Source organism: Balaenoptera musculus, chromosome 1, assembly GCF_009873245.2.
Source record: "Balaenoptera musculus isolate JJ_BM4_2016_0621 chromosome 1, mBalMus1.pri.v3, whole genome shotgun sequence".
In the NCBI taxonomy this organism is placed as follows: domain Eukaryota; kingdom Metazoa; phylum Chordata; class Mammalia; order Artiodactyla; family Balaenopteridae; genus Balaenoptera; species Balaenoptera musculus.
The window spans coordinates 54985105-55012583 of record NC_045785.1 but is presented as its reverse complement, the minus strand read 5'-3'; the positions used below and the strand labels follow the sequence as shown (position 1 = coordinate 55012583).

Below are 27479 nucleotides of genomic sequence, written 5' to 3'. Positions count from 1 at the left end.
TTTGGCTTGGAAGGTGGCCACGGTGACTAGAGGTGAGAGCATAGTGAATGAAGGTTTGCAGGCAGGATCTCACAGAAGATGGCCAAAGGACTGGGGACCTGGGGCTGCCAGGAAGGGAGGAGATCTAGGACTTAACGGGAAAAGGACAAATGCTGTGAGGCGCGGGTGGAGCTGCCGGGGGACCTAGTCCCGATCAGGCTGAGGCTAAGTAGAGCACCCTGGGGTCTCAGAGAAGATGTCTTGTGTCTGGGGGCTCCATTCCTGCATCTGTACAGCTTCAGATAAGAAAATCAAAGACCTAGAGAGCTCATAAGGATCAAAGGGAAGAGGAAAATTATAAAGGAATGTTTATTCCTCTGAATAAGCTAGAATGTGTCCTTTAAGTAGCTGTAGCATGGTGGACAGAGGCTGGACCTTGAGTCCTGTGGATCTGATCTTGGCTTTAGTAAAAATAACATCGTCTCAGCTTCTCCATCAGTGAAATGGAGGAGATACCTTTAACCTGTGGTTATTATGAGGGTTAACTCAGCACATTTTATTGAGCGTCAGCTAAGTCATAGGCCAGATGCCGCTGTAAAGAACTTAGCACAGTGTTCAACCAACAGCAGACGTCACGGCACAAACAGAAAAGCACATAACAGCACACATTAACGCTGGGAACTGTAAGACAGTGCTTAATGTGATTTGCATTTTTTTCATCCGATTCTTCCACTAGATTGTAAGCTACACGAGGGCGTGGCTTGTTAGCAAAATCTAAAGTGCAGTAGAAGTTCAACACATATTGGTTTCAGTAAGTGAATGAATGAATAATAACCATTCTAATTGCTGGATGCCTGGGATAGGAAAGAAAAGACAGGGAAGGTGAGAGGTCATGTCTGGCTCAAACTATCTTTCGTTCTTTCGCTTTTCCCAGGCACTGCCTGGGCACACGCATACAGCCCTAGCTGAGCCAATTCCCAGAATTCACAGCAGACATATTTGGTTGTGTTTAATTTTATGTTCTGTCTTAGAGTAAAAGTTCACAGATAAAACAATCTGGGGCAGACTGTTCTCAAGTGCCTTTATTCTAGAAAGTACAACAAATGCTCACATTCTGCATTTAATTAGGTCTATACTTCTTTTAGCCTTACTTAGTTGAAATGAAAACAAAAGATATCAGTAGGAAAATGAGAAACCCCGTGGAGATTTTGAAACCTCCTTAACTTTGACTTAACAAAGAATGCAGGAACATTCCCATGAGACTCCATCCCATTTGAGAGGAAGGAGGAAAAGAACTCATTTCAGATATGCCCCACAGCTTACACCTCATTATAAGATGCAGACTTATTCTCAGTATCTCTATCAATCTATTTATCATCTATCTATTTATCATCTATCTATCCATCCATCTACCTACCTACCTACCTACCTATTTGTATACATAAACACACAAATACTCACACACATATATAAATCATAGAATTTACAAGACTGGCTATAGCTCTGAGTCCTGGGTCTACTTCTTATTAACCATGTGGCCTTGGACAAGTTATTTAACCTAAGTCTCATTTTTCTCTTCTTGGGTAGAATAAAACTCAACTCATACAGTTATAGAACTATTATATATGAGACAATGCATAAAAAACTCTTTGCATAGTGGCTTTTTGTAAGCACTCAGTAAATGTTAACTGTTGTTTAATATTGTTATTCTATAGCCTAAACTGTATAATTTATACAGTATATGCAATATGCTATATTCTATGGTCTAAATTGTATAATTCTTTTTCAGTCTCAGGGTTCCCCAAACCTGGCACTACCGGCGTTCTGGGCTGGATAATTCTTCGTGAGGGCTGTTCCGTGCACTCTGGGATGTTTACCAGCATCCCTGGCCTCTACACAATAGATGTCAGTAGCCTCCCCCAACCCCACCCAGCTGCGATGACCAAAGTATCTCTAGATATTGCCAAATGCACCCTGGAAGGCAAAACTGTCCCGGTTTGAGAACAACTGGTACAGAACAAACAGCAGTGAGTGGCCCTAGGGAACCTGGGTCTGAACCAGAAACCTGGTTTCTGTTAACTAATTTGTGTTCTTGGGTCAGTCCTACCGCTTCCCTAGGCCTTGGTTGTCCCATATGTTAAAGTAGGGCAGGAAATTCCTGCTTTATCTTTTATGATTTTTGTAAGGATGAAATGAGAAAAAAAAATCAAATGCTCTAACGAAATGTTATAAAAGTAGGATTCTAGTATGATTATTTTGTTAGAGGTGGGCTGTCAAGGGGCAGTTACAAGAAGCCTTGCCTTGGAGCAACAGCTGATGCCGACCTGCTCTCTGCTTTATTTCATACCCTGGGGAGCCGCTGGCCTCTCAGCCAGCTTCTTATTCATCACATGTCAAGGATTCCCTGTTCCTTTAATGGATGTATTTGTGGCTTGGCCTGAAGAATTCAAAAGGAACTGTTTTCTTTCCAAATGAAATGAAAATGTCTTTTTTAAAAAGTTTTATTGTAAGTGGTGAAAACTGGCTTGTTATCTGCAGATTTAACTTTCATCTAAATTTATCTCTCATATGACTAGAATTAACCAGTCCTCAGAATTATGCAGATTGATATTCAAAAAGAAATATCTTAGGGTTTCCAACATCACTGTACTGATTAATACTATAATAATATACTGAGCAATACTATGATGGAATTCTTCATCAGCAAGGGAACATGTTTAGATGTCATATCATGTTATGGGACTCAGTATACTGAGATCCAGAGGTTGAGCCTATTGTCACTCTTTTATTTATTTCTGAAAAATCTTTAAATGGGAAACAGCAGAGTGTCTGGGGAAAGAGTGCAAGCTTTGAGTTTGGTCAGAGCTATGTGCAAATAGACGAGGGTTCAAGGTCCAATCCCATGAGTCTAATCTCATTTAGACTAGTCCTTTAACCCTTCTGAACCTTGGTGGGATATGTTAATAACATCTATCCCATAGCGTGGTGATGAGTTTTAAATGGAGATGAAGATGTAAAGCACAAAGCACCATGCAGGCACATGGTAGGTAATATAGGTAGTCATTCTTTCTGTGTCCACAGTCTGAAAGACTGTTCAAGGGTTTCTTTCATCTTTTGGAGAGTGTGTTTGGTCTGACTGCTTTAGGAACACCGTTGAAATGGAAAGCAATACGTTTTTTAGGTATCATTTCGAATCTTGACTTAAACTAATTGTAATAAAGCTTGAATCCGATTATCAACAAATCTTCCAGTTTATGAGCAAATTTTCTCCCTACTTCTTTATTTTTATTTTATTTTTAAAAATTGTATTCAAGCATAGTTGATTTACAATGTTGTGTTAATTTCTGCTCTATAGCAAAGTGACTCAGATATACATATATTGGTATACATTCTTTCTCATAGGGTATTGAATATAGTTCCCTGTGCTACAGAGTAGGACCTTGTTGTTTATCCAACCCTATGTATACTAGTTTGCATCTGCTAATCCCAAACTCCCAATTCTTCCCTCCCCTATCCCCCTCCCCCCGGCAACCACAAGTCTGTTCTCTATGTCTGATTATCTCCCTACTTCTGATGAGGATTATAGTTGGAAATTAAGGGTCAGAAGTCACCTAAAGGACAACGGTGTTCACCCAGAGTTGAGTAAACAATGTGTTTCTTCCTTAAAATAATTCATTTGGGTTCCTTAAGGACACACATCAGTCTCCTGAGACAGCACAGTGGAGTAGCAGGAAGATGAGTTTGGAGTCCGACAGACTAGCGGGGTGACTCTGTTGCTCTCTGAGCCTCTGTTTCTTCCTTGGCAGCACAGGGTTAAGAATACCTGTCACAACGTGAGGGTATTCTTAACCCTCTTAACCCCCTTATTATAAATAAAGCCTCTGAAACTCTAAGAATGATGCCTGCCACATGGGAAATACTCAGTAAGTATTGCTTTTATCCCTGGCTCTCTTGCAAATCTTCACACCTACCTGGTGTAGGAGAAGGGATGGGGCAACTAAGTAAATGATTATAAATCTACATTTTATTTTATTCCTTTCCTATTAACGTTGAATATAGCATGTGGGAAAAGTCATAAATTTTAAGTGCAAACCATTTAAAAAATACAGGATAATTTGCTTTGATGTTTCCAATGGTGGCTCTGGAAGAGTTAACTTCATAATTTGTTCTTTATGCTGCATATGAAGGCATTTTAAAGCCCAGCAACACAAAAAGGGTCTGCTTACCTCTTTCTCAAACTGAGTATGTTTAACCATCTATAAAACCATTTTGCAGGAAAAGATACCGTGGTAACAGGTAACATGTAAGAATGAAACTGTAGTATAATAGTTTCCTAAATTTTTATCACTAAGGGTTCTTTTAATATTTTTATTACTTTTTCCTAATGACCTCTGTAGTATGTTTTAGCTTCCTCTTCTTTACTCCACAGCATTTGTGCTAACTTCTACCGTATCACACAGACTGCATTGCGATTGTAACATGAATCATATTTTCTTCCTTTTTCACCCTCCCTACTCCATGGTGGGCTCAAACAGTATTTCCTAAACTGACAGCAAGCATTCCTCTATATGTGAAGACTACATACTAATTATAATAAATTCCTCTTTATATAATGACTATATAATAATTACACTAGAAAATATTTATTAAACATTTATTAACTTCCAGATATCGTAGAGTTTTCCAGTTATCAACTCATTTTATTCTCTCAATAAACCCTGGATGTATATCATTATTAGCTCCATTTTACCGGTGTGGCTTTCCTGTTACATCCTGACTCTCCCACTATGCCTGGGAAACTCAGGTGACATTATCAATAGAACTAGGATCAGGAAGATGAATCAGTTCCAAAATAGACTGGAACTCCAGGTATCAGCAGCATTTGCATTCTCTTTCTCCTACCTTCCAAACAATTTCTAGAAAAAGGAACAAACTGATTCAGAAATTTCATTTTCTTTCTATACTTCTGCAGCATAAAAGGATGAGACAAAGGACACAGTTTATCCACAGGTTGCCTTGGATCACTGAGTAATGGCTATAGATTCATCCTCCCTTGTGGGTGTTCTCTTTCTGCTTCCAATACACCTGTTGTGCTAAAAAAGGTACACTTGGACCCGGACCATCGTGGGTAACACCTTTCACTACATGAATGATGGTGATAAGCTGTACTTCTGGAGAGACGGTGCCTGTTATACTCACTAACACAATAGCTGCAGGGATAAAAGCAGTTTCCTCCTTGAGAGTGTGCTTTGGTACCCTAAAACGTGTTTTATGTCAAAGCAGCAAGGTTTATCTATCCTAGAAACAGTGTGAGATCAAACAAACACTATCAATCTCCTTTGCCCCCTTACACGATTCTCCTAAGGGAAGGGGCATGGAGTGGGGATCTTTTAAAGCGACTGAATCCTTTAAAGGCAAGGACGGTATTTACCACATGCTGGGATGTCGCACAGGTCAGACTTATAGTTTTCATCCAAGGTGAAGCACCAGGGAGCTTCCTTCTGATTCCCTGGGTTGCGGCAGTAGGAGTGCCCTCCATTCAGCTCTGGGAAGCGGAGGGCGGTGAAGGTGTGTGTGTGTGGGTACTGGGAGTTCCACGGCTGGCACTGGCGCCCTGATTTGGTCACACTGACGGTTCCCCGGTAGTCCACGCCTGTGCTGTTATAGCACTTGTGATCTGAAATACACAGAAGAAGAGCCCAAACTGTGAGAGAGAAGCAGAGGAGGTGCTGGAGCTCCCGGCCAGCAGTTTCTGGAGGGAGGACGTGCGATTACCCTCACAGCCGAGGCTTCCCTGATGGGACACAGAGCGGGCCTTGCAGTGACATTCCTGGGAGGATTTACAGCTTATGCTTCAGGAAGAAAACCAGTCCTCCACAAGTATTTTTGATATTGAACACAGAAAAGAATCAGAACTGGGGCGCGACCTGGGGGCACAGGAGTCATTTCCTAGTGAATGGTGCAGGGACTGTTTTTTCCATTTCTGCACATGAGTCCTGTAATAAAGAATCTAGTTCTCAGAAAATGTTAGTCAGCAGCAGGGCACTGTGGGTTTCTGACAGGGGTTAGGGCCATTGCCATGCCAATGCACATGGGAAATGCACAGAAAAACAGTCTTTTGTTTCATGGGGGTGAGAGGAAGGAGGATGGAGGTAAGCCTCCGTATACATATTTTCTAAATTATGGCACAATACACAGATCATACAATTTTTTTTTTTTATAGTTTCATTTACTTTTTTTTTTTTTTTTAATTTTTATTTATTTATTTATGGCTGTGTGGGGTCTTCGTTTCTGTGCAAGGGCTTTCTCTAGTTGCGGCAAGTGGGGGCCACTCTTCATCGCGGTGCGCGGGCCTCTCACTGTCGCGGCCTCTCTTGTTGCGGAGCACAGGCTCCAGATGCGCAGGCTCAGTAATTGTGGCTCACGGGCCTAGTTGCTCCGCGGCATGTGGGATCTTCCCAGACCAGGGCTCGAACCCGTGTCCCCTGCATTGGCAGGCAGATTCTCAACCGCTGCGCCACCAGGGAAGCCCCCAGATCATACAATTTACCATTAGTGCATTTAGAACATTCAAAATACTGTGCAACCTTCACCTCTATCTCATCCTAGAACACTTATATTATCCCCCAAAGAAACTCTATGCTCCTTAAGCAGTCACTGCCCACTCTCCCCTTCCCCCTGCCCCTGGCAACCATTAATCTGCTTTCTGTCTTTATGGAGTTGTCTACTCTGGATATTTCATATAAATGGACTCATACAATGGTGTCTGGCTTCCTTCTATGACAGTATTTTCCAGGTTCATGCCATGTTATAGCATGTAACAGGATTTTACTCCTTTTCATGGATGAATAATATTTCATTATGTGGATATACCACAATGTACTTATCTACTCACCTACTGATGGACATTTGGGCTGTTTCCACCTTTTAGCTGTGGTGAATAGAGCTGTTATGAACCTTTCTGTACAAGTTTTTGTTTGAACACCTGTTTTCAGTTCTTTTGGGTATATACCCAGTTGTGGCATTACTGGGACATATGGCAATTCTATTTTTAAGTTATTAAGGAACCAGAAACCATATTTTAAAATTATCATCGTCATGCAACTTCTTGAAGATAGGCACTGCATCTAAGCCACCGCTGAATGCTCAGCCCCACACAGTATTTGGCCCATTGGAAGGTAATCTGACTATCAACACGAATCATTACTAGGGATCAAGATCCAGTTTTCATGGGGCTGCTGGCCCCCGAGGCAGCACAGAAGGTCAGGGGCTACCACTTACTTTTATTTATAGGATCCGCCATGGGAATTCCAATCCGGATACAATTTGCAGCTTCGGGGCTCTCTGGCTGGGGGAGATCTTCACAGTTTGGCAGTTTCAGCCTCATCAGAATCATGGGATTTGATCTCGCAAAAATGTATTCTGTTTGACACAGGACATTTTCCAGGATTTCACATTCATCGCGACACAAGTCCCGGGGCTTTGGGACAGATGAGGTTTCATCACAGTATGGGAAGGCGTAGTGGCACAGGGAAGGAATGGCGAACTGAGAACACTTATCAGACAAGTGACTGGAGGTGCCGATCATGGTGAAGGCAGCTGGAAAACAAACAGAATTATTAACTCCCAGGGGCAGGGTTTATCTCCCCCGGTTATCTAGTCAACAGATATCAGATGTAAACACACATTGGAAAGAATCTGCTGTGCTCAAACAGACAAGGCCAAGAGAAGGAGATTCATTTCAGATGTCTAAGCAGCTTACTTTCACTGGCTTGAAAAAAATAATTTTGACTACAAAGTTAAAAAAACAGGATTAAGTTACATATGTACCGTTTCCTAATAAAAAGAATTAATTAGGTTAAAGTACAATATATTTTTCATTTTTACTACAAAGCAACAGAACTTTGTGTTTCATCCGGTACTTTTTATTAGTTTTGTGAGGCTTCTAAAACATTTGACAGCTGCAGGGCAGAGCTTGCTTTATGCAGTGACTGAGCCCGATCACAGGATTTAGTTCTGTGTCTTGCCTCTGAGCTGCTGGATGACTTTGGGTGACTTGCTTAATTTCTTTGTGGCTTGAATACTTTCTATTCCATCTTCTGAAAATGAGGCAACTCATTTGGAAGTTCTCGAAGAGTACAACTCAGTTGTTCCAGTGTGTATTATAGAATATTAGTGGTCACTTAGCCTAACCTCTTATCCCTGTACAAAAAGAGCACTAGCCTTTGCACACCTCTACTGACAAGGAGTTTATACTCACAAGGCAGCCTAAGAGGTTGTTAGTACACTGTTTCCCAAAGTATGTTCCTCAGAACATTAATTCTGTAGAATGTTAAAAGTGTTTGAGAAGTTGGGGTTCCATAACCAAACAAGTTTGGGAAATGCTGTGTTAAAAAAGTTAAATGGATTTAAAAAAAAATGTTAATACTTTCCAGTAAGCTGATGTCCATTGAAAATGTCCAAGAGAGGATTAATATAATTGGATGACCAAAAATTTATATCAGAACTCCCATTTATTTTTGTGAATACTTAGTAAAAAGTATGTTCAAATGTTCTTTTACTAGGTTGAAATGTTTCTTCAATAGCTTCTCCCCATCAGTCCTGCTTCTGCTCTGGAATTTCACAGAGTCTTTCCTCTTGAAAGCCTGAGGGCTTTCGCAATTGGCAAATACATCTTCCTACAGTTGCTTCTTCGGGTTAAATAGCTTCCCTGGCCCTCTCTTAGCTCCTTCGAAGTCCTCACGGGACATAGTTTCTGGACTGTTGGCTGTTCTGCGTGCCTGCCTTGGGTTTGTTCTTGCCTCTCTTAAATCCTAGAGTTGCCAGATAAACTACAAAGGACCCAGTTACATGTGAATTTTAGATAAACATTTGGGACATACTCATACTAAAAAATTATCAAATGTAACTGGGTGTCTTGTATTTTTCAGTGCTGAAGCTGGCAACCTTATTAGAATTTCAGAAAGGCCATTTTAATGTGTTGCAAGGGTACAGGGCACAGAGGCATAATAACTACACTAATGGGAGAGGCACAGGCGGCTGCAACCACCAGAACTAGGTGTACGAAATCGTGCAAGGTGGCCGACACGACGTACCTCACGTGTGCTAGGTAGTGCTTCACTATTAGATTTCCATTAAAAAGATACTTTCAATTCAGAAAAGTGAATGGTAAAATAGAGAAAGCTAGAGCAGGAAGAGACCTATGATCATCTTGCCTCCTCACTCACTTCACAGGTAAAGAAAGAGATTTTCATGCAGAGTAAGAGACTTTCCCCAAAGTCACAGTAATGGCAATATTGGGATTAGCATCCAGAATTCTGGACTCTAAATTCATCCGCTTTCAGTTGACACAATGTTGCTTCCAAACAGTAAGCTCTGTGAGGGCAGAAACGTAGCTGGCTTACTCCCCACAGCATCACATCCCCAGTGCCCAGCCCAGGTCCTGGTATGCCAAAGGCACCCAATAATATTTATGGAGTGTTTGAATGAATGTGAGACTTCTCAAAGCCTCCTTTTCCTCTAAGGGCAAACTTCAATAAATTATTCTAATGTAAATTTCCGAGCAGAGATTGCATCTCCTGTTTCTTTATGGCCCTGCTCCTAACCCCTATGCTTAGCCTAATCCTTTGTCAAGAGAAGAGCTCAATAAAACTTCTGGCGAGAAAAATTGTTATGCAAGGTATAAATATAATTTCATTGCTACCTACCTGTGATTTGATTTTCTATTTCCCCTTGCATATGCAGAGACTCCATATAGACAGTGCGGTTGCCAATAAATCTTGCACACGCAATCCCTCTGTACGGCTGACAGAATCCATCTTCTTCATACTCATCTCTAAAAACAGAGCACAGACATTAGAGCGTGCAGTACACACTTGCAGTTGGCTCTGACTGCGCGATGCCCCAGACAGTCACTAGGGGGCGCAGTGGGGCACAGTATCCTAAAGACTGGGCTTTTTCCTCAGTTCCATCCATCGTTTAAAACATCTGTTGGTCACGTCGGTCAAGTTTCCTTCACCCCCAGAAAAATCATCCTGAAGCACAAAATCATCCTTAAATCTGGGAGAAAACACTTTTATTTTCGCAGCTGGTGGTGGGCTGGAAGATGATGTAGTTGTAAGAGTAAAGAGGGAATGAGTTGGAAATCTGGGCACATGTTCTACAGTTTTTTGTTTTTTAAGCACAGATTATTTCCTCTTCATTTGCTACAAAGGCGTGGGCGCGTTATCCCCAAGATACACTCGGACTGATATGTCAGTTAGGAGATTCCATGGGGTGAGAAGCTGGGGGCAGCTGGAAAGAAACCAGAGGGCAGTCCAGTTACGTGGCTCCTGCTTGAGACCTATTCTCTCCACCCTGCAGAGAGAGGTCCATGGCAAACCATGGACTGGACAATTTCAAATGAGTCACTAAATCCCAGGAAATCCAGAGCAAATGCCAATGGATACTTGCTTTCATAATCCCCTAAAACTTAAAAAAATAATCTTTAAAAAATGTTTGCTGCCTCAAATGACAATAATAAAAGGGAGGGCAGAGATTTTATTCTGAAGACAAGGGGATACCAGAAAGTGATGTGATTAGTGACAGTCTGGCAAACGGCTGGAGATCTAAGGCTGGAGATTAGGACCCAAGATGGCAGGTTCAGCTTGAAAGGACAGAGGCCAAAACCTCCCACAAGGGCCTATGATAAGCTCAAGACACCAGAGTACAGAATCTCAATCTGCTTCTGAAAGGCAGACCACAGCCAAGCAGAAGGCTACCTGCCAGGCTTATGGGCGGACTTGTCTCCTGGATGCTCCTTCTCCGTTAACCTGGCTGGAATCGACACATCATCTGAACAAAGCATCATTTTTCCTCTTTGGTTTCTTCTAAGTTAAAGTACTTTAGAGCAAAAATCAGGAGAACAAAATTCTCCTTCTACATTTAACATTTGCATATCCTTACGCAACCTCCCAAGTCCTCTGAGCTATGGTTTTCTTATCTATAAGATGAAGCTAATAATTGACCTCTCGACCCTGTAAGTCACAGTCATGAGGATCCTATCAAATTGTGTAAGAGCTTTTAAAAAGTGCTACACTGAGGTAACACACAATTATTATTAAAGTACTTACAGTTACCAAAGAAGACATTTGTTTAAAGGAGAATTATTTACTAAGCTTCTACATTGTAAAATCGACTGTGGTCAGTGCTGTGACCCTGGACTTCCACACCTGAGGGTTCAGTGAGGGAGTCTAGAAAGCCCACTAGAATAGGAAACCAGGTGAAAAAATCTGATAGAGCTGATCCTTAAAAGACACTGGTTTTCAGTTGCTTTCTACTCCCTATTCACTAAAACAGTCATTTTGAAGGTGGAGATGGGAGCAGTAACTTCAGTGTAGTCCTCCAAATAGTTTGCAGTGCAAAGCTCTTAAAAACGTAACCTTTAAGTACACGTACAAATGAATATATCATATACCTGACATAAAGACACTGAAATTTTAATGTTGCAAAATCCTGCAAGCACTCTAAATGTTTACTTTCATAAATCCTAGAGTAATGTTGAAGGCTTTTTGGCTTAAATTTTACTTGGGTTGTAAAATTAACCCCACTTTTATTGGGTAGCTAATACCATAAACCTATGGGGAGAAAGAAGTTTCTCGATGACCCAGCCTTGGATCTCGGAGACTGAAGTCCGGAGACCAGAATGCACCCCCCCTACTCCCACCCCCACTATTACAGACGATGCTTTTCTATCCCTAGGCATTAGCAGAGCTCTGGATTTTTAAGGTGTCATTATGAGAACACTTCTTCCTCCCCCGCATTAAACTCTCAAGGCCTCAATTTATATCTCTTGGGAGGATGAAACCCTGGAATTACCCCCAGATATAAATCCCTGACCTACTGGGAGTTTCCATATTTTATGTGTGAGGCTTAGGCTAAACTTCTTACCACCTTTCCAGTTCAAGATTGTAAAAAGACCCTTTGAATACTGTTTCTCGGAATAAAATGGAATGCAATTCCTTGGCTGCATATTTCTTATCAAGGGCTTAGAGCTGCAGGTGTATTAAATTTTTGACTGTGCCCAGAATTCTTGATATACTGGCTAGTCTCTTGGGGACAGATATTAAAAAACAAAACAAACAAAATAAAAAAAAACAGTATGTAACGTCACCTGCTAAGGAGTAGTTCTCAGTCCTGTTTGCTTATACAATCTCCTTAGGAAGCTTTCGAAAATACCAGTGCCCAAACCCCACCTCGGACCTACTAAGTCAGTCTCTGGGGATGCAGCTTAGGTATTCATGCGTTTTAAAAAGCTCTCAGGTGATTTGAATGCGGTGGAGAACCACAGCACTAGAAAAATAAACATGTATTAAGTGTCTGCCACTCTTTGTGCTGAGTACTATGCTAAGTGCTTTCGTCAAAGTAGCCCCTTGTGCAGTGTTACTATCCTTATTTATCAGAGGGAGAAACTCAAGTTCAGAGAAGTTAAGTAACTGGCTCAGATTCACAAAGCCAGTAAGTTGTGGAGCTAGGATTTAAACTCAAAATTCAAACTGAAGCTTGAATACCAGGCTGTTGGATCTGTAATGATGTTCTACTTTTCAATACTACTTTAAATTAAATCAGCCTAATAATAAATAAGAGGCTTTGTAATGAGCCTTTACTCTGTGCCAGGCACTGTTAAATTTCATTTATGTATAAAATCAATATTAAGTCATTTAATCCTGACAACAGTCTTATACAGAAGGTGAAGGTGTAATTATTCCCATTTTACAGATGAGAAAACTATAGGGTCAGAAAGAGCAAAGAACTTGTCTAATGTGACACAGCAAGCAGAAGAAATAGATTTGCCCCAGACTAGCACTTGTAACCATGGTATACAGCTTCCTTCCAAATGGTTGGTTATAGAAATTTTTGCATTGCTTACAGGGGCCTTCTACTGTGAAGATGTTTTGGTATCTGCTGGGTGGCAAGAAGATTTTCTTTTAAACATCAAGTCGCAATCGCCTTTCATCCTTTCCATTTTCCCTGCTGGCTGTGGCTGGAGGGGAACAAACGCTCCTCCAACATTAATCAGCTTTATGCTTTTCTCCAGCTCACACTTCTTTCATTGTTGATGCCCTCCATGCTCAGCAAATTAAAAACATGAAGCAGCAAGGCAGCAAGAGTGCAAGGGCACTTGCTGCGAGCGTGCCCGAGGCTGCGTTCTAGGGAGAAGAAAAGTGCACTAGGAGAGGGCAAACAGAATTCTGGCCATTCATCACAGCAGCTGGCACAAACATGTGCCAGCTACCTCATCGTGATGTCAGGATGCCCGGGCGCTTTGTGATGGGCACTCCTGTTTCTCATAAAGGTAATTTAATTACTGTGTTACCAGCCCCTCAACCTTCCGAAGTCACTGTCATATGATAGGGAAAAGCAAACACAGTTTGCCCTCCACCTCTGGGGTCTCCCCCTTCCCCAGAGCAAGGAGCTTATGAGGGATGGTCACGCTAGCTGAGAGCAAGGATGACCAACGTGGCAGCAGTAGGAGTATCCACTCAGGAAGCACCATGGATCGAGAATGGGGAAACACTGCCCACGGGAGTTTGACAGTGACAGTGGGAGTCAATAGCTACATGTTCCTTGGCAAACCTCTCGGGTCTGGAATAAGGCTCTCGAGAGCTCTCCGAAAATGAAAACAACGCACTGTGCAGTGTGGGGTCTGGGAAGCCCACGATGTAGTTTTTTGAGAGTGGGGAGCAGGAAAGGAGGAGAAAGGATGGGCGGGTAGGTGGGGTATGGGGAGTGAAAGGACGCAGAATACCCCAAATGGATGCCGAAATGGAGACGTGCCACGTTTGGATCATAAGAGGCCTGCTGGCGCTCTCTTTAGCGTTTCCAGGGAGAGCAGGGTTTCTGAAGCGTGCCTCAATTTAAGGCAGACAAGAGAGCAAACTCAACTGTTGCCTTAGACACATGATTTCCAAAGAAACCCTTAATATTCGTAGAAAAACTGGTGAAAACGGAACGAAGTCTGTAGATTAGTTAGTAGTGTTGTACCAGTGTTAATTTCTTACTTTTGATAACAGTACTATGTTGACACAAGATGTTAACATTAGGGGTAATGGGATAAGAGCATACAGAAACTCTGTACTACTTGTGCCACTTTTCTTAAATATAAATATTTCAAAATAAAAAGTAAAAAAACAAAAGAAAAAAAAGGAAAGTGTTACGGGATGGTGGGGGGTGGGGTGGTGGGAAGCTTACTGTATACAGATGAGCAGGAGGGGCTATGGTGTGAGGGTATCAGGAAGGCCCTCAAATGACCTCATTTAATCTTCAGAACAACTTTATCAGAATCCATCTGCGCCTATCCCTGGGTGGCTGAATTCCCATCATGAACAGTTCACTTATTTGTTTGAGCTTGGCCTACTTCTAAATTCAAATACTTCCAGGAGAGATGACATACTTGGTCAGGAAGAGCTCAGTATAGATGGAATTTTTATTAACTGCTGTTGGCACTTTCATCTTTGCTGAAAGTTGTATACAAGGAGGGTGGGGCAATTGACGAGAGGTCCGTGTGTGAAGAAGAAGGCATCTTCCTGGCCTTGCACTTCAGTCCAGGGCCAGCCTACGGCCGGTGAGATGACAGAGAAGGCAGACCGGGAGGGAGGGTGTGGGAGGCTGGTTCATCAGTCACTTGTTACAAAGGGATCTTTTCAAAACACAGACTTGATCAGGTCATTTCCTGCCTAAAATTCATCCTAGTTTCTGACTCACCACAGTTTCTTGACTGTAGTACACAAGGCCTTTCCCTAGTTCCTGCCCATTTTTCCAGCCTGGTTCCTGGCCTGATGAACCTGTGAACTTAATGATACTAGCCATGCTATTGACCTCGCTAGTCTCCAAACAAGGAATGCACTTTGCTGTTCTCCTGGCCTCGCCTGTTCTCTTCCTGAGACCCAGCGCTCCCTCCATCCTCTTTCTCACCTTGTGGTTGCCTTTATGTCTTTAAGACCCCGATGTTCCAACTCCCCCAGGAAAGTTAGTCACTGCCCACTCCACTCCCCCACCGTCCAGCACCTTTATCACACCACTCCTACGCATTTCTGACTTCATATTATGTTTGTCTGTTTTCTGCCCACTTTACCACTACTCTAAGGCAAGGACCAGGTTTGATTTGGCTTCGTAACTCCAGGGCCCGGCACAGTGCACAGCTCAGTAAACAAGAGCTGAATGAGGGAGAGGGTGCTGCTGAGAGCTGTTTCTACCCTCACCCCACTGTGCACAGACTGACCAACAGAACTGTAATAGACATAACAGACATGGAGATGACCTAAGTTAGCTCACAGACGTGGACCCTCTCCATATCAGAAGGACCCTCCAAACTGGAAACCACTTTCTTCTGCACCAGATTTTACACTGGGGCCTAAAAGCCTTAGTCAAGCTGAAGTGATTCTTACTAAGGAGTGAGGCCCTAACATGTTGCCCTTTGGGGTAATATGACTGGTTAACATGCACGCTCCTCCTTACTAGGAAGAGAATGGACATAAAGGGACTTTGCTAACTATAAAATCTCACTCAAACAAAAGAATCTCAGAGACTCAAACAAATACTTGTACACAAATGTTCGTAGCAGCACTGTTCACAATAGTAGAAACAACCCCAAAGGCTCATCAACAGATGAATGGATAGACAAATTGTGGTAGATCCATACGGTGGAATATTATTCAGCCATGAAAAAGGGACGAAGTGCTGAAACATGCTACACTGTGGAAGAATCTCCAAACCATTATGGTAAATGAAATAAACCTGATGAGCAAGGCCACATAGTATATGATTCCATTGACATGAATGAGTAAATCCATAAAGACAGGAAGCAGACTGGTGGTAACCAGGAGCTGGAGGAAGGGAGCAATAGGGAATAACTAGTCAGTGGGTATAGAGTTTTATTTTGTTATGATAAAAATGTTTTGGAACTAGAGAGAGATGGTGGTTGCACAGCATTGTAAATGTATTTACTGCTATGGAATCGCTCACTTTTAAATAGTTAATTTTAAGTTATGTGAATTTCACCTCAATTTTTATGAAAAATCTCATTTATACACAAGGGACAAGGTAGAGGGAGCAATAGAGAGGAGCAATAAGTGGGAATTTTAAGCCTCAGAGCTGGGGAGAGATTTTGGGCGTTGTTTCCAAGCACACTCATTGGCCAAAAGCGCTGGCAATTTACACAGTCCCAGCAGGTTTTTTTGTTCTGATTCTCATGGTTCTTCAACTGGAATGCCAGAGACAGTGCTCCGCAAGCCCACAGCTTGGCAGCCTCATGGGGGACTGACCGCCTTGAGTGGCATGTTCCAACACTTCTGAATTTACCCCACTCGGTGCCTCTTAAGAGCCCCATTTTGAGCCATCGAGATGAAATCCCATCAAGATGCCTGTCCCCAGAGCCCTGAATCTTGGTTTGAAGGAAATCCATCATGCAGTTCAAAGAGATGTAGTATCCCTAGGCGTGCTCCAGTTAGCAATTTAGCAAAGTTCGGGTTATTTTCTCTCATGTGGGAAGTAATTTCACTTTACCAATGCAAATATAACTGGTAAGTTACATTTACTTCCCCAAAGACCATCATGGACATAAATGATGGAAGGTAACCCTTTTTAAATTTGTAAATCAGGTCACATATTACCCTGATCTGGTTAGAGCACAGCCATGGCAGATCCACACCCACGGTGCTTCCCAGGGCTGGCACTAGTAAGCTTGGGGCTGGGTGCAAAGCTTCCCACCTCAGAGGCAGATTCTCCCTTGGGAGGTGCAGTCAGATCTCTTAAAGGTGAAAATCAGCTCTGTCTTTTCATTCAAAAGGGGGATACATGATAAAATTAAGAATCCGCATAAAGGATGCAGAATTACCCAATATGGATAAACGCTCAGAGACACAGAAACTTTAAGAACAGAATATAATCTGGTGTGGTCTAAAACAGTTACCACCTCTCCAAAACCACCTCCTTCCTTTTCCTGAAACAGCTTTGAGCCTTGAAGCATCCTTGGTTAACTGCCAACCAGGAGGAGGGAAAATAGTTTAAGTCATACCAGCTTGGAAGAAAAGGCCCTTGGAGAAGAGGTATCAGGATAAACATAGGTGGAGACATGGAAAGAGCTGGCTGGAGTGAAAGAGAGAAGACGGGCATCTTGGAAGGAGAGCTGTCGGGGGCACTGAAAGTATACTTTGCCTCAGGCTGCCTGCGGTGGAGAGATTACAGGTTAAATATGGGATCCCAACGTTATCGTCCAAACTCTGTTTTTAAAGACCAACCTGAAAGTGGGCATCAAAGAGGGTAACGTGTAAACACACTTGACCTTTAAGATCAGCTTTCAAAGTGACACAATCAAGGCACATCAGCCCAGAGGGATGACGACTGACAGAGAAGACTTCAATCTACAAGGCTGCGAAATCAGCCCATCCTAATAGCCCTTCTCTTCCTGGAATGCCTTTGTGAGCACGAGCAATTGTGAGGCAACCGTGTCAAGTATCACGTGCTGTTTCCCACACCTGGACCCTGACAATTGTTAACATTTATTTCCTCAGCAAAAGAGACCTTCGCTGTCTCACACCATTTTTTTGCTTTGAAAAATTAAATTAAAATTTTAAAGTTTTTTTTTCCCCTCTTGGCTGTGAACCATTAAAACAAACAGATGAATAACGTTCTGTCATAGTTTCCAGAGCAGCACGTAATAGTTACTTGTGTCTAACTTAGAAATGGGAAGGTATTGGCTTTGCTTCATAGCGATGTTTAGGAACACAAGGGCTTCATTTCACTTTGGAAAAGGAGAATTACCCGGGCTTGGATCTCACAAATGTAATTTAAGGGGAAATTATGTGTGTGATAGATTTTATTCCTATTTAGACATGCATTTGGAATGATAGGACTGTACAACGACAGTATCTGTAAGAATATGGAAGGTCACTAATAAAAAGAATGAGTGACTTTTGCCTACCAATCTGGTCAGATTTTGTACCACAAGTGTTACTAGGATTGCTTTGATAGTTTTTTCACTTTCCTTTTATGCCTATGGCCATGGATTGAATAAAGAGGGGGTTTGTGGAAACAGTGGAAAAGGGAACTTAGGGACTTCTTAGGAGGGTTTTGATTTCATCTTACTACTCAGAAGTGGGGTGAAACCCAATCCCCCATTTTGCTTTTCTGTTTCATCTCAGCTTTGTTTCCCATTCCTTCTGCTGAGGGCAGTTGGGAAAGACTACTAGCCTCCATAAAAAGCAGTGGTGAGTATAATGCCTCCCCCAACGCCCAGCCCCAAATAAGGCAACACAGAGGTGCCCACGTCAAACATTAAAAAAAATGTACACATTAAAAAAAAAATGTAAAGAGGCAGAAAGTCCCACTAAAATAAGGTTTGATTTGTGAGGCACCAAATGGGAATATTGTAACTGGACAAGTGGTATCTGTTAGACAAGGGGGTCTCTGGGACAGAGCTGTGAAACCCAGTGGACTCTTTAAGGAGAAATGAGGAATGAGGGTGGATTTGTGGGGCTGCTTTAACTAGAATGGGAAAGTGCAGAGCAGAGAAAGGGGAGGCCTTATGTTGTCGGCATTGGGATACCAACGATATGATCCCTGTTCACTAGGACTTTACATTCTATGGGGGAGAAACGTGAGTGTGATAAACATCACCTCTGTAACCCTTTCCCTCCTTCTCTCCTTCTCCCCATTCCTCTTTCTTTTCAACCAAGTTTGCTGAAGCCTTGTGCTGAGAATAAAAGAAAGCACATCCAACAGAGGCTGGGAAGGCTTCTGGAGGAGGTGATAGCTTCAAAAAGGAATAATTCAACAGATCATGGATTAAATGGTATGCTACCAAGATAAGTGGAGTCGAAGACAGCGTGAGGGTTCATGGAGTAATGGGGGGGAGTGGGGCAGGACAGGCCCAAGGGGACTTCTCTGTGGACTCAAACCCTGCTTTCATGTTCCTTTAAAGTCTTTTTAACGTAGTCTTATTTCAATCTGCTACCTCAAAATTAAAAGAGTAAGAAAAAATAGGGAGGGAAGGGATTTTATAGTGAAGACAAGGGGACACCAGAAAGTGATGTGATGAGTGACAGCCTGGCAAATGGCTGGAGAGCTAGGGCTGGGGATTAGGGCCCAAGATGGCAGGTTCAACTTGTCTACAACCTGGCACAAGGGCAATACACACAAGACACAGAGTACAGAACATCCAGCTGTTTCATGGAGAGAGCTGAGTCTATGTCAGAGCTGGCAGAAAATGGTAAGGGGCCCGCTGGCAGAAATGGTGTGTGTGTAACAGGACTGTGAACTCAGGGCAGGCACCAAGCCTCGTGGCTGTCCCCTGGGTCTGTTTATTGTCTAACGGAGTCATTCCATTGGAACGGGACTTTTCCGACCTCTGGTCCAACCCCTTCTAAGGCCGAAAGAACCAACAGTGAGTGGCTATATGACTTGACCAAGTTCACCAAATAGTTGGATGGTCAAAGTGCAGTGTCCGGGCAAGACCTGGGCTTCGGAGACCCACAGAACTGGGTGCAGTCCTGACAGCTGCCTTCCAGCTGTGCGTGGCCTTGGGCTAGGTGTGTAATCTCCTCATCTGTAAAACTGGTGTGTTAAATAAGATCGTGTATACAAACTATTCAATCATGGTAGTTGTTTAGGAAGTATAAGTTCCTTTTTTGCTTTATTTATTCTAGAAATAGGTGTACCGATTTACCAGGTACTACTGTAGGCACTGGAGAGAAGAAAGCAGACAAAAATCCCCACCCTTGTAGTGCTGACATTAGCTTAGATTTCTAGCTGGAAGCTCTTTCTCTCACTCCTTTATTATTATTTTTTTAAGATTTTGGATCAGCTTTTTAAAAATTTATTATATTTTTATTATTTATGGCTGTGTTGGGTCTTCGTTTCTGTGCGAGGGCTTTCTTTTAGTTGCAGCAAGTGGGGGTCACTCTTCATCGCGGTGCGCGGGCCTCTCACTATCGCGGCCTCTCTTGTTGCGGAGCACAGGCTCCAGATGCGCAGGCTCAGTAGTTGTGGCTCACGGGCCTAGTTGCTCCACGGCACGTGGGATCTTCCCAGACCAGGGCTCGAACCCATGTCCCCTGCATTGGCAGGCAGATTCTCAACCACTGCGCCACCAGGGAAGCCCCTCACTCCCTTTTTTATAATTTGCATCTTGCAGCTCCTTCTCATTGGACCAAAGATAAGTCATACATAAAATCATGCATGTGTGTGAACTCTTAACATGTTGGGGACAGAAGTGGGTATCGCTTATGAATCAGAAAGGCCAAGACTTAGGGCTTAGCCTTTAAGAAGAGAAGTTTGATTAAACCACCCCTCCTTGGTCTGCTCCATAGACTCTGCCTGCTTTCCCATGACTGTGGGTAGACGCTCTGTGCTCCACTTGAAGGCCCAACAACCATCAACTTGAGTGCATGGACCCCACCCCCTCTCACCTATCCATGGATATTGCTCTGGCAATTGTCCCTTTTCTCTTCTATATTGCCATTTCCCCCCATCTCTACTGGATCATCCCCATCAATACATCAATGTACTATAATACCTCCCACCGTAAATTCTCTTCAGACTGTGTCCCCATTCAGCTACCTCCACGTTTCTGTGCTCCCTTTTATAGGAATGCTCCTCTCAAGGATGTCTGTACCTGCTTTCTCCAGTTCCCCCATTGGCTCTTGGACCTGCCCCAATCAGGCCTTTGCCTTGCCATTCCACTGAAAGAGCTCTTGTTAAGGTCAGTGGTCTCCATTCCTGAACCCAACAGTGAATGTCCAGTCTTCATCGTTATTGACCTGGCAGCAGCATCTGACACAGCTCTTGAAATACCTTTTTTCACTCAGCTTCCAGGACAGTGTTTCTCTCTTGGTTCTCCTTCTCCTTCTTTGGCTGTGCTTTTTTAGTCTCCTGCGCTAGTTCAGAATTTTAGTCACTGAGAGCCCTAAGTCTCAGTCCTCAGACCCGTTCCTTGCACTCTCTCTCCCTACCTGATCTTCCTGCCTCCTAAGCTTTAAATGACCATTTCTGTACTGAAGACTCCCACACTCTTATCTCCAGCTGAGACAACTCTCTGAACTGCAGCCTTCATATCTCCACTTGGGTAGGTAAAAGGAATTCAAACTCAACATGTCTAAAATGGAAATCTTTATTTCCCTCCAAGACCATTCTGGAACTCTTCCACCATCCCAGTAACCACCAGTTCCTTCCTCCATCCGCTCACAACGAAAACTTTTGTGTTCTCCTTGATTTTACACTTTCTCTCACAACCATATGCAAACCAGCAGCCCATGCTTCCACCTCCTCCTTCAAAACCGATCCTAAACCTACCTTTACTGCTACCCTCTGGTTCAGGCCACCATTATCTCTGCATGATTTTTTTTCCAGTAGCCTCACAACTGGTCTTCCCACTCCCACTCTTGGCCACCTTTCCCAGTCTATTCTCAGCGCAGCAGCTGGAGGAATCCTTGTAGGACCTCAATCGGTTTATGTCCCTCCCCTGCTCAAACTCCTCCAAAGACTTCCCTTCTCGTGTTAAGGAAACACTGGAGTCCTTACAATGTCCTTACATAGTCTTCTGCCGCTCCAACCACCTCTCTGACCTCATGCCTACCACTGTTCCTTGCCCTTATCTAACTGATTATTACCTATTCCATTTAGTATCATCAGATATACTCTGTATTGATACATTTAATTGTTTATTGTTTATATACAAACTTCATGGGGACAGGAACTTTGGTTTGGTCACAGCTGTGTCCCCATTGCCTAGAACAGTGCCTAGTGAGTATCAAGCTGTTGACACTTAGTACATACATACATACATGTTTAATGAGTGAATTAAATCTCTCCCACTTTTTACTTTAACTTCTGTGTGGTGCCAGCAAAGAGGGAACCTGAGTTCATCTCACAGCCTGAAATTTACAATTTCTCCCCTTGCCCAGCCCAGCCACTCAAGCTCCCCATGCACTTAGTTCCGCTGAATGGAAGAAATGAAGATGGGAAGGAGAGGAGAAGGAGCGACCTTTAAGAGCAACAGTTTAACTTGAAAACTAAATTGGCTTCCAAAGCACTGCTTGAATTTGACCCCTCTCCTCCCTCCAGGCTCAGCCCATCACCCCCCTCAGCTGACGACTCCCCTAACTGGGAGACCAGCCTCCAGTCTTCTTTTCTTCCAAACCCACCCTTCATGAAGCTGCCAAAGGGCCATCTAAGATGGAAATCTGTGTCTTCCCTGTGGCTGGCGCATTCCATAAACTGCGCTGCCATTGTCACGTACACAATAAATACTGGTTACTTCAATGTTTATAAGATGAGAAGGCCACAAACTTTCATTAATTTAATTTTCAAGTTCAAGTGGTTTCCTCTTCTCTTCCTCATTTCTTCCACTTACCTTCACAAGTTATCAAGATTGTACTCTTTCCTCAACAAGATTCTCAGCATTGAGGTAGATTTAAAAAAGAAGCATGACCTTTGACTTTTAGCTATGGGTATCATTTGTAACCATCCCGAGATGTTTATGAAAATAGTATATTGCCCCAGAAACAACCCCCAAAAAGGCAGGAAGGGAGGATGGATGTTTTCTGTACACTGACTATGTGCCAGGAACAGTCAAGGTAGTAGTAGTATTACCTGCATTTTCTAGTTGAAGAAACTGAGGTTCAGAGACTAAGTCTCTTGCCCAAATCCTTGGGCCTCACTCCAAATTTCCTGCTGTTTCCACTATAAGAAATACCATAAAGCTAATATAAATATATGAAAATACGTACACACATGATTTAATGAAAAAGAAACACCAAAGAGTATTTGCACATATGACGCTGCTATGTGGGGTTAGGGTTATGTAAAATGACGCTGCTATGTAAAATGGTTATATGTACATAGACAAGGAAGGAGTTTAGATGGAAATAGTCAGTCTTGATTTTATTGAACCATGTGTCCTCTAAATTGTCCCAGTGCTTAGCAGTGATATAGTAGTTAGAGTAACACTGAGAAAACAAGCTCGAGAAAAGGTGCTCAATTGTGTGTATACTTCTTAGACTTAGCAGAGGGGAGAGAATTTCATAAGCAGTATTTGGTTTTCTGGAGGAGGAGAGGAAGGAGGCAAATATTAAGGAGATGTCTAAAGCCAGAGAGGAGGAAGATGAACAGAAAAGATCCCTCCCAGGTGGTCTGGCTTGATACAGGTTCTCTCTCTTCAGCAAGGACCGTTCCCACTTCCTAGAAATTGACAGGAAAAATGCTGGCCAAGTAAGTTTCAAATTTCTCTAGGGCATTACCTAACAAGCAGGATGCTGGGACTGATCTTGGCACTGCTGACTGGAAAAGTCACTGGGCTGGAAATCAGAGGACCAGGGTCCTTGGTGCTGATTTGGCTGCCAACAAGCTTATTTCTATGTAACTTGGAGAGGTCACTTACCCTCTTTTGTCCTCAGTTATTCCATTTGTATAATATAGAAGTTGAACTATCTGATACGTTCTTTCCAATTCTAACCTTTTATGGTTGTTCTAGTCTTAGCTCTCATCCTGTCCCACCAAGACGATTGCAGTATTCTCCTAACTGGTCTCTTGACCTCCATTCTTGACGCTGTAAATTGATATTTCACACTGCTGCAGAATGAGTTACCCAAGAGCTAGATCAGATCATCTCTTTCTTACAACTGCAGTCACTCTCCACTGCATAAAGTCCCCTGGTGACAGTCCTAGCACATTAACAGAGGTCACAAGGCCCCTGAATGTCCAGCCCCATACATCTCTTCAGCTCCATCTCCTACCATGGCCCTTCTCGAACTCCAGGCCCTAGTAATAAAGAACAGCTGGTAGCTTCTGAACACACCACACTATTACTGACATTTATGCCTTGGCTATTTCCCTCCAAGAAATCCATTCTTACCTTTCTCCACCTGGTTCATTGTCCTTTATCCTTCCCATTCTAGTTCAGTCTTAGCTCTCTTAAGATGCTTTCCTGAAACCCTCCAGATTAGTCCACGAGAAGGTTTGCTCTCTCCACCCTCCTGCACTGACTTCATTAGTCTAGGATTCTTTATTGAGATGTCTGTCCCTCTACCAGGCAGAAGGTTCTTGAAGTGCAGCAGCTGTTCTTATTTTCTTTGCAGTCTCTGAGTGAGGTCCCCAATCTCACTCCCAGCAGAGTCCAGTCCATTTAACCTGGTTTGCAGAAGGTGCCCAAGAAACGTTTACGGAATTGCACAGACTTCCTTCAGCCTTCAACCGGCAGCCGTCCACAAGCACTCCTTGGAATACAATCCCAAAGGTGGACCAAGGCAGGTTCCATCCCTATTTCTTAAGTGCACTTAGCTAGCTCCCCCAGAGCCTTGCCCAGATCTGTGAGTTTCAGAGTTGGCAGTCAAAGGCAGGCTCACCACTCCCCACCCCCTCCCACCAATTTCTCTAAGCAGAAACAAAAAGACGTCCAGGTGCAAGGCATCCGAGTTGCTATTCCACAGGGCTCGCAGGACAGAATCGTATCTGCTGCCATGACGGTATTATCTTAAGCATTGCTAAACACCCCTAACCTATCAACTCCTGGCTTTGTAGTCATTTCCAGTTGGAATGTCTTTAGGCTGAAAAAAGACAGGTTTGTGAGAAGACATAAACATCTTTGGTGAGAGGTGACATACGTTTTCTCCTAGTGAAAGCAAGCCACTCCCGTAGACTTTGCAGTTTTCTGGACACTGCATAAAATACATCTCTTAGGCAATTAATTTCCTGGCAGGCTTCGAGTGAAGCAATTACTCCCTGTTTTTCTTTGTCATTGTTCAAAAGTCTAACAGTGCATCTATCTACTTTATTCGTGTCTGGAAGGAAGGCCAAAGACTGCCTTGAAACCTCTGCGGCAAACATATGTAAAAACACTTAGTGTTCACACGTTTGATTTAAATATTGACAAATTTTTTCATTAGTACATTAAACCCTCAGCTTTATTCATCTTAAATGCTTTCCGGGAGAGTGACTCCCCCCGTTAGCATGACTCCCAGTAACTCAACACAAACTTTGCAAGCGGGCGAACCATGGAACCTGGTAGTCTACTGTGCTCCTATTCTGTGGTGAGGCAGCTGGAACTGGTTATGAACCAGCACTGGAAATAGTATTGGGAGATTTCTTGGCAGATTTCTTACATCGTTATTCAATATGAACTGCCAATCATATGCTCGTAGTTATGAAAATGTCAGGAAACTCCTAGTATTCATGCTTTGCTTGACAAAGCTATTTTCAAGTCGTGTTGGAAGGCAGGGGCATCCAACATTTGGGATGGAGAAGAAAAGAGCAACCCTGCCCCCAACCTTCCCAGCAGTGTTTGAGAAGTTGGTAATTCAGTCCTAGATGACAAGAGCTCAACTCTGAACTGAGAGACATCCGTTTCACACAGTCTCAATTAGTCCAGGATGTGTGTCAGGGCTACTAGAGTTCTGAAAGGAAATGCAAGAAACTTGTTCACTTCTTGCTCAGTTTGGATCAACTGAGCTTCAGATCAGGGTCAGCAAGTGTTTGACCCTTGCTCCCAGAGGCAGTGGAGCAATGCCCACGAGACAGGAAAGTGAGTAAGGCAGAGACTAGAGAGAAGGGAGAGAGTGAAAGGGAAGGAAAGTAAAGGGTTTGGCAGAGAGACGGAGGGAGGACAAAAAAGAAGTGTGAAAGAAATGAAAAATAGGGGATTAATACAACATCTCATGATGATGAAATAAATTCATATGACCTTTCAACACACATATTATAACTTAAGTTTAGAGTCTTATCACATTCTTGTAAGATATGTAAGGGCATTCTTAATCTACCATTGAAAAAGCAATGGTTGTTGTGGAAATTTTGAAAAACAGAAGCACAAAGAAGAAAATTAAAATCACCATTCATCCAGGACCTACAGATAATCACTCTTAACGAATATTTGCATGCATGCATATAAACACACAAATGAATTCTTTTTACAACTTGGAATTATACTAGACATAATTTCTTCTTTTGAATGGAATATGTATTTTCCCCATCATTATTCTTCTAAAACATGGTTTTTAGTGGTTGTGAAACATTTAGGTTGTATCCAACTTTTTGTTATTCATAAAATGTTGAGATGAATATCCTTGTGTATGAATCTTTATATACATCTATGATATTTCTCTAGGCTACAAACAACGAGTGGAATTATTTTCTAAGTCAAAGGTGTGCAACTCTTTAAGGCTTTTAACGTATAATTCCAAATAGTCTTCTAAGAAAATTGTTCTAATTAATATTTCTACCATCAGTACAGAATGGTGTCTATTTCTCTGCACTTGCTGCTAACAAATACCTGCTAAGGTACCTACTAGGTATTATCACTTTTTAAGATCATATCTCATTTTTATCCATAGTGAAGTTAAACATGTTTTTCATATGCTCACATGTTTGTAAAACATTTGTACTAGTAATGTAAACCATTTGCATATTTTATGCATGTTCTCTGTCCATTCTACTGTTGGTATTAGTATTCTTATTAGATGAAGAGATTGAGATTTTGAGAGACCAAACAACTTGTTCAAGATCACATAGTTAAGTGGCAAATTTGGTTTTTTAGTTGGCTTCATGTCATGCTAGGCACGGTATTCTTTTATAAATCCCAAGGATAATAATATCCTAAGTCCAACACAGCAAAACAAAATCCACTGAAACCACAATAAATAAAATCAAGAAAATCCACAATAGTACAACAAGGTGCAGAGCCCCTCATGAGGAGTATCGAATATCTGTTTGGTCTTTAATTACAGTCACCGAGTTCTGTGCTTCGAATATTTGCAGAGAAATAGCAATAGCCTAAGAACCATGTTTATAATGTGTTTTATTTGAATGAGCTCTTCCCTCCAGATTGGTAGACTTCAAGTAAACCTGTAGGCAGAGATGTGAGGAGAGATGCTGAGGAAGGTGACAGTGTATTGGTGTGTGTGGTGTATATGGGGATGGTGTATTGGTTGATGGTCTATTCCCCTGGTCAGAGCGGGAGGGAAGGTAGCTACCAAAAAAGCTGGTTGATGGTAGGGGCACTTGTGACTAGGAGCATGCTCTCTGAAATCAGGGAGGGAGGTGCAAGTGGCTGAGTGCAGGCTAGGGCAGCCCAGGGGGACAGCCTTCAATGAACGTTATCAGTTCCTTCAACCAACCAGCATCAGCTGAGCTCCTGGTCCAACTTCACCTGGAGCATCAGGCTTTACTCTGGGCACCAGAGTTCAAAAGGGAAGCATTCATGGGAAGCAAAGATACTAGATTGGTGAAGAGAACTAAAATCATGTCACGAGAGCAATGGCTGAAGGAGCTAGAGAGGGGAGCCTGGAGAGGAGAAGACTTGAGGGCACACAAGAACAGTCTTCAACTGCTTCAAGGACACTCTGCATCCTTCACTGGACACGTGTGCTCTTCAGCTTCCCTCTTCATCGCCTCATCTCCAGTGTCCTGGCACATGGTGCTCAGTCAGAAAACATATTTATTGACAGGTGCCAGGCACTGTCCCACCCTTGGGG

The 27479-nt window shown here is 42.7% G+C and overlaps 1 protein-coding gene across 2 annotated transcripts in view; it reads right to left on the bottom strand.

Annotated features, from left to right (window-relative positions):
• ROR1 (receptor tyrosine kinase like orphan receptor 1) overlaps positions 1–27479 on the bottom strand; it is a 207869-nt gene that overhangs the window by 27961 nt on the left and 152429 nt on the right. For both annotated transcript variants that reach the window (XM_036824114.1, XM_036824120.1), the window contains 3 exons: positions 9687–9814; positions 7261–7578; positions 5411–5656 (listed from right to left, as the gene is read on the bottom strand). In XM_036824114.1, the coding sequence (XP_036680009.1) occupies positions 5411–5656; positions 7261–7578; positions 9687–9814 (692 nt within the window). The remainder of the gene's footprint in view (positions 1–5410; positions 5657–7260; positions 7579–9686; positions 9815–27479) is intronic.